General features: G+C 50.5%; 1 protein-coding gene across 3 annotated transcripts in view; it reads left to right on the forward strand.

Annotated features, from left to right (window-relative positions):
* LOC139250922 (nuclear factor NF-kappa-B p105 subunit-like) overlaps positions 1 to 14,437 on the forward strand; it is a 136,668-nt gene that overhangs the window by 44,993 nt on the left and 77,238 nt on the right. For all 3 annotated transcript variants that reach the window (XM_070873144.1, XM_070873142.1, XM_070873143.1), the window contains exon 5: positions 10,601 to 10,699. In XM_070873144.1, the coding sequence (XP_070729245.1) occupies positions 10,601 to 10,699 (99 nt within the window). The remainder of the gene's footprint in view (positions 1 to 10,600; positions 10,700 to 14,437) is intronic.

Here is a 14,437-nt window from a genome sequence, read left to right on the forward strand (position 1 = left end):
AGAACCAGGGGTCACAGTCTAAGGATAAGGGGTAAGCCATTTAGGACCGAGATGAGGAGAAACTTCTTCACTCAGAGAGTTGTTAACCTGTGGAATTCTCTACCACAGAAAGTTGTTGATGCCAATTCGTTCGATATATTCAAACGGGAGTTAGATATGGCCCTTAGGGCTAAAGGGATCAAGGGGTATGGAGAGAAAGCAGGAAAGGGGTTCTGAAGTGAATGATCAGCCATGATCTTATTGAATGGTGGTGCAGGTTCGAAGGGCTGAATGGCCTACTCCTGCACCTATTTTCTATGTTTCTATGTTATCCAATTCCCATTTGAAAGTCACTATTGAATCTGCCCCTACCGCCCTTTCAGGCAGCGCGTCCCAGATCACAACTCGCTGCGTAAACACATCCTCCTCGTCTCCCCCTCTGGTTCCACACATTACCATCAATCTGTGTCCCCTGGTTACCAATCCTTCTGCCACTGGGAACAGTTTCTCCCGATCTACTCTACGAAAACTCCATATAATTTTGAACACCTCCATTAAATCTCCCTTTAACCTGCAAGGAGAACAAGGCCAGCTTCTCCAGTCTCTCCCCATCACTGACTGCCCTTATCCCTGGTATCATTCTCCTCTGCCCCCTCTCCAAGGCTGTGTCATCCTTCCTCAAGTGTGGTGCCCCGAATGGAGCAACCCATGAAAAATTATATTCAATTCTGATTATAAAACCTTTGCACTTAACTTGGGCAGCCAAAAGAAACTGAGGAAAGCTGGGATTCAGTCTGTTTGGAGACAATTGTAACAACCTATGGTAACAATCGTTGTACGCTGATTGAGAACCTGTATTTATTGATGGATTGTTTCCATTGGGCAGTGGGACAGTAATGAGACTAAATCTGATGATTGCAGGGAATCAAAGAGGAGCTTAGAAAGAATGAGGCATTTGATGGTTAGAATGTGAGTCATAACAAACTGGGAGATTTTATCTTTTCCGCAGCGCGTTGTTGCGATGCGGAACACGCTGCCTCAAAGGGCGGTGGGAGCAGATTCGATCAGAAATTTCAGAAGGGAATTGGATAAATACTTGAAGGTGAAAAACATTCACAGGGCTGTGGGGAAAGAGCGGGGAGAGTGGGACTGATTGGATCGCTCTGTCACAGAGCCGGCACAGGCTCGATGGGCCCAATGGCCTCCTGTGCTGAGAGATTCTATTCTATGGCCTGCATAAAATCTCTTTTAAAAGGAAATTAGTAGATTGTTGCTTGAAGAAGAATATTAAAGTTTATGGGGAGGAAGCAAGGAAAGTGGTTTTAGGCTTCTGTGCCAAATCACAGCTCAGGGAATAAATAGCGCGTTAACATGTTCCTGTCATTATAAAGCAGCATCCTAATTGACAAACCCTGGACAATGGCCGAGGAGCTCTGCTCAGGGGTAGTCTACGATCAAGAGTACAGTTGTTCCATTTAGCTGCTAGGATGGATCTTAGCTGTCGGGTATTTCCCGTGGGAACGTGTATCTAACCAGGAACATCCTGAGGTCAATAGAATCTCAGAAATGTACAGCACAGAAGGAGGCCATTCGGCCCATCGTGTCCGTGCCGGCCGACAAAGAGCTACCCAGCCTAATCCCACTTTCCAGCTCTCGGTCCGTAGCCCTGTAGGTTACGGCACTTCAGGTGCACATCCAAGTACTTTTTAAATGTGGTGAGGGTTTCTGCCTCTACCACCCTTTCAGGCAGTGAGTTCCAGACCCCCACCACCCTCTGGGTGAAAAAGTTCTCCTCAAACCCCCTCTAAACCTCGTTTACTTTAAATCTATGCCCCCTGGTTGTTGACCCCTCTGCTAAGGGAAACAGGTCCGTCCTATCCACTCTATCCAGGCCCCTCATAATTTTATACACCTCAATCAGGTCTCCCCTAAATCCAAAACTAACCAATGTCTTTCCCAGATAATGTTTTACTATTACACACTGCTGTTGTTTCAGATACTTGTTTAATAAGATTGATCACCGAGCGTGTTGTGTATACGGGACACCGAGCGTGTTGTGTATACGGGACACCAAGCGTGTTGTGTATCTACATATTGATTGGTCTAACCAAACTGGTAGCAATGCGGTGAAGGAGGATTTCCTGAAGTGGGTTTTCTAGACCAATAGGTCGAGGAACCAACTGGAGGGCTGGCCATCCTAGACTGGGTGGTGTGTAATGAGAAAGGACTAATTAGCAATCTTGTTATGCGAGGCCCCTTGGGGAAGAGTGACCATAATATGGTAGAATTCTTCATTAAGATGGAGAATGGTCCTGAACTTAAGGAAAGGTAACTTCGATGATATGAGACATGAATTGGCTAGAATAGACTGGCGAATGATACTTAAAGGGTTGATGGTGGATAGGCAATGGCTAACATTTAAAGATCACATGGATGAACTTCAACAATTGTACATCCCTGTCTGCAGTAAAAATAAAACAGGGAAGGTGGCTCAACCGTGGCTAACGAGGGAAATTAAGGATAGTGTTAAATCCAAGGAGGAGGGATATAAATTGGCCAGAAAAAGCAGCAAACCTGAGGACTGGGAGAATTTTGTAATGCAGCAGAGGAGGACAAAGGGTTTAATTAAGAGGGGGAAAATAGAGTATGAGAGGAAGCTTGCTGGGAACATAAAAACTGACTGCAAAAGCTTCTATAGATATATGAAGAGAAAAAGATTAGTGAAAACAAATGTAGGTCCCTTGCAGTCGGATTCAGGTGAATTTATAATGGGGAACAAAGAAATGGCGGACCAGTTAAACAAATGCTTTGGTTCTGTCTTCACGAAGGAAGACACGAATAACCTTCCGGAAATACTAGGGGACCGAGGGTCTAGTGAGAAGGAGGAACTGAAGGAAATCCTTATTAGGCGGGAAATTGTGTTAGGGAAATTGATGGGATTGAAGGCCGATAAATCCCCGGGGCCTCATAGTCTGTATCCCAGAGTACTTAAGGAAGTAGCCCTAGAAATAGTGGATGCATTGGTGATCATTTTCCAACAGTCTATCGACTCTGGATCAGTTCCTATGGATTGGAGGGTAGCTAATGTAACACAACTTTTTAAGAAAGGAGGGCGAGAGAAAACAGGTAATTATAGACTGGTTAGCCTGACGCCAGTAGTGGGGGAAATGTTGGAATCAATTATTAAAGATGAAATAGCAGCACATTTGGAAAGCAGTGACAGGATCGGTCCAAGTCAGCATGGATTTATGAAAGGGAAATCATGCTTGACAAATCTTCTGGAATTTTTTGAGGATATAACTAGTAGAGTGGACAAGGGAGAACCAGTGGATGTGGTGTATTTGGACTTTCAAAAGGCTTTTGACAAGTTCCCACACAAGAGATTGGTGTGCAAAATTAAAGCCCATGGTATTGGGGGTAATGTACTGACGTGGCTAGAGAACTGGTTGGCAGACAGGAAGCAGAGAGTCGGGATAAACGGGTCCTTTTCAGAATGGCTGGCAGTGACTAGTGGGGTGCCGCAGGGCTCAGTGCTGGGACCCCAGCTCTTTACAATATACATTAATGATTTGGATGAGGGAATTGAATGTAATATCTCCAAGTTTGCAGATGACACTAAGCTGGGTGGCGGTGTGAGCTGTGAGGAGGACGCTAAGAGGCTGCAGGGTGACTTGGACAGGTTAGGTGAGTGGGCAAATGCATGGCAGATGTGATGTAATGTAGATAAATGTGAGATTATCCACTTTGGTGGCAAAAACGCAAAGGCAGAATATTATCTGAATGGTGACAGATTAGGAAAAGGGAAGGTGCAACGAGACCTGGGTGTCATGGTACATCTGTCATTGAAAGTTGGCATGCAGGTACAGCAGGCGGTGAAGAAGGCAAATGGTATGTTGGCCTTCATAGCTAGGGGATTTGAGTATAGGAGCAGGGAGGTCTTACTGCAGTTGTACAGGGCCTTAGTGAGGCCTCACCTGGAATATTGTGTTCAGTTTTGGTCTCCTAATCTGAGGAAGGACATTTTTGCTATTGAGGGAGTGCAGCAAAGGTTCACCAGACTGATTCCCGGGATGGCAGGACTGACATATGAGGAGAGACTGGATCGACTGGGCCTGTATTCACTGGAGTTTAGAAGGATGAGAGGGGATCTCATAGAAACATATAAAATTATGATGGGACTGGACAGGTTGGATGCAGGGAGAATGTTCCCGATGTTGGGGAAGTCCAGGGGACACAGTCTAAGGATAAGGGGTAGGCCATTTAGGACTGAGATGAGGAGAAACTTCTTCACTCAGAGAGTTGTTAACCTGTGGAATTCCCTGCCGCAGAGAGTTGTTGAGGCCAGTTCATTGGATATATTCAAGAGGGAGTTAGATATGGCCCTTACGGCTAAAGGGATCAAGGAGTATGGAGAGAAAGCAGGAAAGGGATACTGAGGGAATGTTCAACCATGATCATATTGAATGGTGGTGCAGGCTCGAAGGGCCGAATGGCCTACTCCTGCACCTATTTTCTATGTTTCTATTTATACGGGGCACGGAGTGTGTTGTGTATACGGGGCACGGAGTGTGTTGTGTATACGGGACACCGTGCGTGCTGTGTATACGGGACAGTCTGTGCTCTGTCACAGGACACTGTGCGTGCTGTGTATACGGGACAGTCTGTGTTTGCAGTGTTGCAGTGATACCCGGCTCATTCACTGTCGATTGGCGATATTACTTCCTGTGTGGATTTGGCTGGTCCGTTGACTGTGTCTGCACCCTGCGTTTATCAATCTCGGGCAAGTGCAAAGCAGTCGGGGATTCTGAAGAAGAGGCACAGATAAAAGAAACCGCTTGTTATTCATCAACTTTTTAAAAACAAATTCTTTTTTTTCTTTAAACTTATTCATGTGTTGTAAACCTGAGCCAGGCCCGTTTGAATAGTAACGACCGCAAGATAAAACCACAAGACCTTGATATTAACTTACCAATGTCGGTAAATGACAGAATTTTCTAGACATTGGGTTTATAGTTCTGGCAAATATCACAATAGGAAGGAAGTCAATGTGTGTAATAAATGTCAGCAGCAGATAGTGTACGTATACATCCCCGAATGATGCTTATCTCAGTCCATTTATGCTTCCTCTTCATTGTATTACACAGTGTGTTACAGACCATTGGGCCCCAGCGCTCCGTGCCGGTATTAATGCTCCACACCAGCCCCCTCCCTCCCCTCTCCATCTCCCCCAGTGTCAGTGTCGCATTGCCAAGCGAGTGGGGTTACACATTGTTAAATCAGAAACGGAACTTGCGATTGAGATTAACCCTTGTAGTAAGAAACATCAGATTTATGTAACTCCTTCCCCAGCTATGATCATCATAAGTGTTCCCTCGAACGAGGATGACCTGCTTCCACATCAAAGTGGACGGGTTCACAGATGTTTCAATAAAGGACCCGATGTTCCAGTCCTGAACTCCAGGGGTGGAGGATGCCTGTGGGTGGATTTTTTTAACGTGGGGTGACCGTTGCACACCAGCCACCACACGGGGCTTGACAGAGCGAGGTCTTGGTCCAGGGGCAAGGGTTAACCAGGACGACTGGAGACCAGCTCTGCTGCACGGACCCAGTGTGCTCACATATCGCAGTGTGGGCTGGGCCCGTGCTGCCCCTGGGCCCTCGCCTCTCCTGGGCCCCGTACCCTCATTCGCCGCACCTCCACCGCGATCTCTCGCTGCTACTCCGCTACGATCCCTCCACGGTCCCTCGCCGCTCCTCCGCCGCGATTCCTCGCCGCGATTCCTCGCCCGCGATTCCTCGCCGCGATTCCTCGCCGCGATTCCTCGCCGCGATTCCTCGCCCGCGATTCCTCGCCCGCGATTCCTCGGCCGCGATTCCTCGGCCGCGATTCCTCGGCCGCGATTCCTCGGCCGCGATTCCTCGCCGCTCCTCCGCCGCGATTCCTCGCCGCGATTCCTCGCCGCGATTCCTCGCCGCTCCTCCGCCGCGATTCCTCGCCCGCGATTCCTCGCCGCGATTCCTCGCCCGCGATTCCTCGGCCGCGATTCCTCGCCGCGATTCCTCGCCCGCGATTCCTCGCCGCGATTCCTCGCCGCGATTCCTCGCCGCGATTCCTCGCCTCGATTCCTCGCCGCGATTCCTCCGCCACGATTCCTCGCCGCGATTCCTCGCCGCGATTCCTCGCCGCGATTCCTCGGCCGCGATTCCTCGGCCGCGATTCCTCGGCCGCGATTCCTCGCCGCGATTCCTCGCCGCGATTCCTCGCCGCGATTCCTCGCCGCGATTCCTCGCCGCGATTCCTCGCCGCGATTCCTCGCCGCGATTCCTCGCCGCGATTCCTCGGCCGCGATTCCTCGCCGCGATTCCTCGCCGCGATTCCTCGCTGCTCCTCCGCCGCGATTCCTCGCCGCGATTCCTCGCCGCGATTCCTCGGCCGCGATTCCTCGCCGCGTTTCCTCGCTGCTCCTCCGCCGCGATTCCTCGCCGCGATTCCTCGCCGCGATTCCTCGGCCGCGATTCCTCGCCGCGATTCCTCGCCGCGATTCCTCGCCGCGATTCCTCGGCCGCGATTCCTCGGCCGCGATTCCTCGCCGCGATTCCTCGGCCGCGATTCCTCGCCCGCGATTCCTCGGCCGCGATTCCTCGCCGCGTTTCCTCCGCTGCTGCTCCTCCGCCGCGATTCCTCGCCGCGATTCCTCGCCGCTCCTCCGCCGCGATTCCTCGTCGCTCCTCCGCCGCGATTCCTCGCCGTGATTCCTCGCCGCGATTCCTCGCCGCGGTCCCTCGCCGCTCCTCCGCCACGGTCCCTCGCCGCTCCTCCGCCACGGTCCCTCGCCGCTCCTCCGCCACGATTCCTCGCCGCTCCTCCGCCACGATTCCTCGCCGCGATTCCTCGCCGCTTCTCTGCCACGGTTCCTCGCCGCTCCTCTGCTGTACCTGGGCCCCGCCGATGTTCCTGCCCACACTCCAAATGGTGACCTGGGCCTTGATGACGTCACCAGTCGCCCACCTCGAAGTCGTCGCATACTTGGGCAACTTGCGCTGGAACTTGTAGTGACATCTCCCAACCTGCGGTGATGTCCTCTCACAGGTCAGGTGGCCCATGATGTTCCAGGGGACCGCACTCCAGCTCCCCATACTCCCGACCCGTGGGACGTTCCGACCCGTGAGAGGACACTACCGCAGGTCGGGAGGACAAAGAGCTCCAGTGTAGTAACAGTATACTAACCCCATTGTCATAACCTCCAGAACAGGACAAAGTAGCCATTTGGATCCAAAATTGGCTCAGTGGCAGGAAGCAAAGGGTAATGGTTGATGGGTGTTTTTGTGACTGGAAGGATGTTTCCAGTGGGGTTCCACAGGGCTCAGTACTGGGTCCCTTGCTTTTTGTGATATACATCAATGATCTAGACTTGAATATAGGGGGTATGATTAAGAAGTTTGCAGATGATACTAAAATTGTCCGTGTGGTTGATAATGAAGAAGAAAGCTGCGGACTGCAGGAAGATATCAATGAACTGGTCAGGTGGGCAGAACAGTGGCAAATGGAATTCAATCCGGAGAAGTGCATTTGGGGAGGGCTAACAAGGCAAGGGAATACACAATAAATGGTAGGACACTGAGGAGTGTAGAGGAACAAAGGGACCTGGGAGTGCAGGTCCACAGATCCCTGAAGGTAGCAGGCCAGGTAGATAAGGTGGTTAAGAAGGCATACGGGATACTTGCCTTTATTAGCCGAGGCATAGAATACAAGAGCAGGGGGGTTATGCTTGAACTGTATAAAACACTAGTTAGGCCACAGCTGGAGTACTGCGTGCAGTTCTGGTCACCACATTACAGGAAAGATGTGATTGCACTGGAGAGGGTACAGAGGAGATTTACGAGGATGTTGCCGGGAGTGGAGAATTTTAGCGATGAGGAAAGATTGGATAGGCTGGGGTTGTTTTCACAGAGGAAGCTGAGGAGAGACCTGATTGAGGTGTATAAAATTATGAGGGGCCTGGATAGAGTGGATAGGAAGGACCTGTTTCCCTTGGCAGGGAGGTCAACAACCGAGGGGCATAGATTTAAAGTAAACGAGGTTTAGAGGGGGTTTGAGGAGAACTTTTTCACCCAGAGGGTGGTGGGGGTCTGGAACTCACTGCCTGAAAGGGTGGTAGAGGCAGAAACCCTCACCACATTTAAAAAGTACTTGGATGTGCACAAAGTGCTGTAACCTGCAGGGCTATGGACCGAGAGCTGGAAAGTGGGATTAGGCTGGGTAGCTCTTTGTTGGCCGGCATGGACACGATGGGCCGAATGGCCTCCTTCCGTGCTGTAAATTTCTCTGATTCTATGCACAGCAAAACCATAGTGGAGGAAGAGAGTCAACTCGAGCCAAGGCCACCCGCCCGATTACAATGCCCAAGTGTCGAGACTGCAGAGGTGGTGTTGGTTTCAGATACGGGTAACAGGGTGTAATTGAGAAAGTGGAATCAGACAGACGATCTGGGGACAATAATGGTGTAAAAACGTCTTTCTACGGCAGTTTTCGTAACAAACTGCAGGGTTTCCTTTTTGTGGCTGAGACCTCGAGTATCGTGTCTGAACAAGAAAACCATTTGCATCACCCTCACCTGACTGTCTGCAACATGCTGCTTTGTTTAGACTGATACAGCGAGTTGTTGTGATCGGGAACACGCTGCCTGAAAGGGCGGTGGGAGCAGATTCAATAGTGACTTTCAAACCGGGAATTGGATAATTACTTAAAGGGAGGGAATGTGCCGGGGCTGTGGAGAAAGAGTGGGGGGAGTGGGACTGATTGGATCGCTCTGTCACAGAGCCAGCACAGGCTCGATGGGCCCAATGGCCTCCTCCTGTGAGGTACGATTTGGATTTCGAGAGGGCATTTGATAAGGTGCCACACAAAAGGTTACTGCACAAGATAAAAGCTCACTGGGTTGGAGGTAATATATTAGTATGGATAGAGGATTGGCTAACCAACAGTAAACAGAGAGTCGGGGTAAATTAGTCATTCTCCGGTTGGCAAACAATGACTAGTGGAGTGCCGCAGGGATCGGTGCTGGGGCCTCAACTATTTACAATCTATATTAATGACTTGGATGAAGGGACCGAGTGTAATGTAGCCAAGTTTGCTGATGATACAAAGATGGGTGGGAAAACAATGTGTGAGGAGGACACAAAAAATCTGCAAAGGGATATAGACAGACTCAGTGAGTGGGCAAAGATCTGACAGATGGAGTATAATGTGGGAAAATGTGAGGTTATCCACTTTGGCAGAAAAAATAGAAAAGCAAATTATAATTTAAATGGAGAAAAATTGCAAAGTGCTGCAGTACAGAGGGACCTGGGGGTCCTTGTGCATGAAACACAAAAAGTTAGTATGTAGGTACAGCAAGTGATCAGGAAGGCAAATGGAATGTTGGCCTTTATTGCAAGGGGGATAGAGTATAAAAGCAGAGATGTCCTGCTACAACTGTACAGGGTATTGGTGAGGCCACACCTGGAGTACTGCGTACAGTTTTGGTCTCCGTATTTAAGGAAGGATATACTTGCTTTGGAGGCAGTTCAGAGAAGGTTCACTCAGTTGATTCTGGAGATGAGGGGGTTGACATGAAGATAGGTTGAGTAGGTTGGGCCTATACTCATTGGAGTTCAGAAGAATGAGAGGTGATCTTATTGAACATATAAGATAATGAGGGGGCTCGACAAGGTAGATGCAGAGAGCATATTTCCACTCATCGGGGAAACTAGAACTAGGGGACATAGTCTCAGAATAAGGGGCCGCCCATTTAAAACTGAGATGAGGAGGAATTTCTTCTCTGAGGACGGTGAATCTGTGGAATTCTCTGTCCCAGAGAGCTGTGGAGGCTGGGTCATTGAATATATTTAAGGTGATGATAGACAGATTTTTGAGCGATAAGGGAGTGAAGGGTTATGGGGAGCGGGCGGGGAAGTGGAGTTGAGTCCATGATCAGATCAGCCGTGATTTTATTGAATGACGGAGCAGGCTCGAGGGGCCGAATGGACAACTCCTGCTCCTATTTCTTATGTTGTTATATAGGAAGGATGTGAAGGCCTTAGAGGGGGTGCAGAGAGATTTACGAGAATGGTTCCAGGGATGAGGGACTTCAGTGACGGGGATAGACTGGAGAAGCCGGGGTTGTTCTCCTTGGAGCAGAGAAGGTTGAGGGGAGATTTGATCGAAGTGTTTACAATCGTGAAGGGTTTTTGATCGAGTAAATCGGGAGAAAGTGTTCCCAGGGGCAGGAGGGTTGGTAACCAGAGGGACACAGATTGACGATTGGCGATGGAACCCGAGGGAACTCTCGCAGCGAGTTGTGATTGGGAACGCATTGACTGAAAGGGCGGTGGGAGCAGATTCAATAGTAACTTTCAAACGGGGGATTGGATAAATACTTGAAGGGGAAAATGTGCTGGCCTGTGGGAGGGGACGCGGGTGGGGGGGGGGCACAGACGGGTGGGGGGGGGGGCCGGGGTCGGGTGGGGGGGGTGCAGAGGGGGGTGGGACTGATTGGATCGCTCTGTTATATTTTGCATGTGGCATGGATTTAATTGTTCCTGTATCCAGTTGTGCTGATCATCTGCTCTGTTTCTGTAGAGGGGTTTCCGTTTCCGTTATGGATGTGAGGGACCATCACACGGAGGTTTACCTGGTGCTTCCAGCGAGAAGAACAAGAAATCCTACCCAGCGGTTAAGGTCTTTATTACAATCTTAAAACCTGTCACCTGTTTTATGTCCCCTCGTGAAAGTTAAATAGCTTGTTAAGCTACTCTAATTAGTTGCACATGCACTGGTGCTTTAGTACGAAGTGCTTGAAATAAACTAGACTTCCACATTTTCAGATCTGTGAGGGAGATGAAAAAAATCACTAAAAAAACAAAACAATAACCAGATAATATTTCCAATTTGTCTTGTCGTTTTCAGGGTAATTTTGTGAATTTTTGGCAGTTCAGCAAATGAGTTGGCAGATGGTGGGTGGAATTCTTGACGGTAGAATTTATATTTAGCACGTATGCAAATGTGGTCTTCATTCGTCATTTGTGTGGGCTTGGGAGGGTCGTGAATGTCAGTGAATAAGTGATCATTTACATCTGCAGCTTAACGTTATTGATTTAGCATCTTGGCCTGTTGTGTAAGATGTTAAAACCGCATGGATTTATTAACTCTACAATGTTGCTCACTATCCATGTTATCCAAACAAACCTGGAACAGGCTTGAATTTTATTTTACAATCGAAGTGTGACGAATCTGTTCCCCTCACTTCCACTGTTTGTACCAACGGGTCAAATCCTTTCCAAATGTGAAAGAAATACCCGAGACTATTGAGGTCACTTTCCCGAGTCCTTCCTAAATCTGCTCTGAATAAAAGAAATTTTTTTTGCGATTTGAAGTGTGTAGCTCTGGTCAGTTCAGGGTCTGGCTTCTGCCAGTTAACCAAATGTCGAGCAGAAAATGGGAAGCTAAAATGGGAACAAGCTTAATGCTGAAATTTAAGTGCTAAAATATTGGTGTCAGGGGAAACAGAAATCCCCAGAGGGAACTATGCTGTGTGCAGTGTTCCTCCACACCGTTCACTTCTGGTTTGTACACCATCTCCGAGAGAGACTCAGCTGTCAGGGACTTGCAACAACCCCCGGGGGGTGAAATTCTCCAGCGCCCGTCTGGGGCAGGACTTCCTGCACCCAGCTGCAAAATTACGGTTACCGCCCCTCACAGGAAGTGCAACGCAATGTCACATGCTCCACTTCCTGTTGGGGCGGGTTCCGTAGCACTACTCGGGCATGATCGGCAGCGCTGCACTATGGGAGGGGCAGTACTGAGGGAGTGTCGCACTGTCGGAGGGGCAGTACTGAGGGAGTGCCGCACTGTCGGAGGGGCAGTACTGAGGGAGTGCCGCACTGTCGATGGGGCAGTACTGAGGGAGCGCCGCACTGTCGGAGGGGCAGTACTGAGGGAGCGCCGCACTGTCGGAGGGGCAGTACTGAGGGAGCGCCGCACTGTCGGAGGGGCAGTACTGAGGGAGTGCCGCACTGTCGGAGGGGCAGTACTGAGGGAGCGCCGCACTGTCGGAGGGGCAGTACTGAGGGAATGCCGCACTGTCGGAGGGGCAGTACTGAGGGAGTGCCGCACTGTCGGAGGGGCAGTACTGAGGGAGCGCCGCACTGTCGGAGGGGCAGTACTGAGGGAGCGCCGCACTGTCGGAGGGGCAGTACTGAGGGAGCGCCGCACTGTCGGAGGGGCAGTACTGAGGGAGTGCCGCACTGTCGGAGGGGCAGTACTGAGGGAGCGCCGCACTGTCGGAGGGGCAATACTGAGGGAGTGCCGCACTGTCGATGGGGCAGTACTGAGGGAGCGCCGCACTGTCGGAGGGGCAGTACTGAGGGAGCGCCGCACTGTCGGAGGGGCAGTACTGAGGGAGCGCCGCACTGTCGGAGGGGCAGTACTGAGGGAGTGCCGCACTGTCGGAGGGGCAGTACTGAGGGAGCGCCGCACTGTCGGAGGGGCAGTACTGAGGGAATGCCGCACTGTCGGAGGGGCAGTACTGAGGGAGTGCCGCACTGTCGGAGGGGCAGTACTGAGGGAGCGCCGCACTGTCGGAGGGGCAGTACTGAGGGAGCGGTGCACTGTCGGAGGGGCAGTACTGAGGGAGCGCCGCACTGTCGGAGGGGCAGTACTGAGGGAGCGCCGCATTGTCGGAGGTGCACCTTTCATATGAGGCATTAAACGGAGGCCCCGTCTGCCTACTCGGGTTTGACTGAAAAGATCCCATATTTCGAAGAAGAGCAGGGGAGTTCGTCCTGGGGCCAATATTTATCCCTCAACCAACATCACTAACACAGATTATCTGGTCATTGTCACATTGCTGTGTGTGGGAGCTTGCTGTGCACTTTGCGAAGTTATTTCGTTGTCATGTTCCATGAATGTGTCCAGCCATGGGCATTTTTATTTTACCTCTTATGGACTAGGTAAAAAACTGTAAATTTGAGAAGCTACTTAGAATCATTTACTTTCAAATTGGATAAATATTTGAAATGGAAACATTTGCGGGGCTGTGGGGAAAGAGCGGGGGGAGTGGGACTGATTGGATCGTTCTGTCACAGAGCCGGCACAGGCCCGATCGGCCCAATGGCCTCCTGTGCGATGTTCTTTGGAAGTTTAGCTCTTGCCAAATCTGTTTCCTTTTACAAGAGAGTTTACAGAAGAGAATTTATGGGTTGGCAAGGAAGCCAAGCTCGGAACTGGCGGGTGGGGGGGTGGGGGGCTGGTCTGTGCTGTATCCACCGACACTGGGAGCTGGTTGAGACACCTCCCCAACCCATTTGCAGACGGATGGCCAGCTAGATTTGAACCCAAGTCCCCAGAAGTGGAAGGACAGCATTCTATTCTGCTCCACCCTTTTGATTCCGATCCATTCTCGCTGGGCAATTATAAACCACCTGTCCAAAACAAGGGTTTTCAGCCGATTCACAAATTCCTAAGTAGCCCTTCCAGAAAATTACAACCCATTCATCGTACTGTTGAACACAGCTTGCCTATTTTGACGGAATGGATTCTATTAAATCATACAAAGAGTATTGGCCCAGATTCTGCGGTCAGCGGTGAATGAACAACGCTCGCTGTTCATCATTTGCACACTTGCTCACAGACTTTTTAAAAATATGTAATTATTTTTAAATCTCCAACAATAATTGAAATCTCAAGGAATGAGACTCCACACATGGGAAAGGTCATTGTCAGTGCCAGAGTAATTTTCAGTGCCAGAGAGGTTGTTTGGCAGTAATTAGGAAATATCACATTATTAGATATTCACTGACACTGGAATGAAGCTGCCCGAACATTACTTGGTCGTCGTCATCATCATCATCATCATAGGCAGTCCCTCGAAATCGAGGAAGACTTGCTTCCACTCAGTGAGTTCTCAGGTGACTGAACAGTCCAATACGAGAACCACAGTCCCTGTCACAGGTGGGACAGACAGTGGTTGAGGGAAGGGGAGGGTGGGACTGGTTTGCCGCACGCTCCTTCCGCTGCCTGCACTTGATTTCTGCATGCTCTCGGCGATGAGACTCGAGGTGCTCAGCGCCCTCCCGGATGCACTTCCTCCACTTAGAGCGGACTGGTCTTTGGCCAGGGACTCCCAGGTGTCGGTGGGGATGTTGCACTTTATCAGGGAGGCTTTGCGGGTGTCCTTGTAGCATTTCCGCTGCCCACCTGGGGCTCGCTTGCCGTGTAGGGTTTCCGAGTAGAGTGCTTGCTTTGGGAGTCTCGTGTCAAGCATGCGGACAATGTGGCCCACCCAGCGGAGCTGATCGAGTGTGGTCAGTGCTTCGATGCTGGGGATGTTGGGCCTGGTCGAGGACGCTAATGTTGGTGCGTCTGCCCTCCCAGGGGATTTGCAGGATTTTGCGGAGACATCGTTGGTGGCATTTCTCC

Source organism: Pristiophorus japonicus, chromosome 2 (genome assembly GCF_044704955.1).
Source record: "Pristiophorus japonicus isolate sPriJap1 chromosome 2, sPriJap1.hap1, whole genome shotgun sequence".
Classification (NCBI taxonomy): Eukaryota; Metazoa; Chordata; class Chondrichthyes; family Pristiophoridae; genus Pristiophorus; species Pristiophorus japonicus.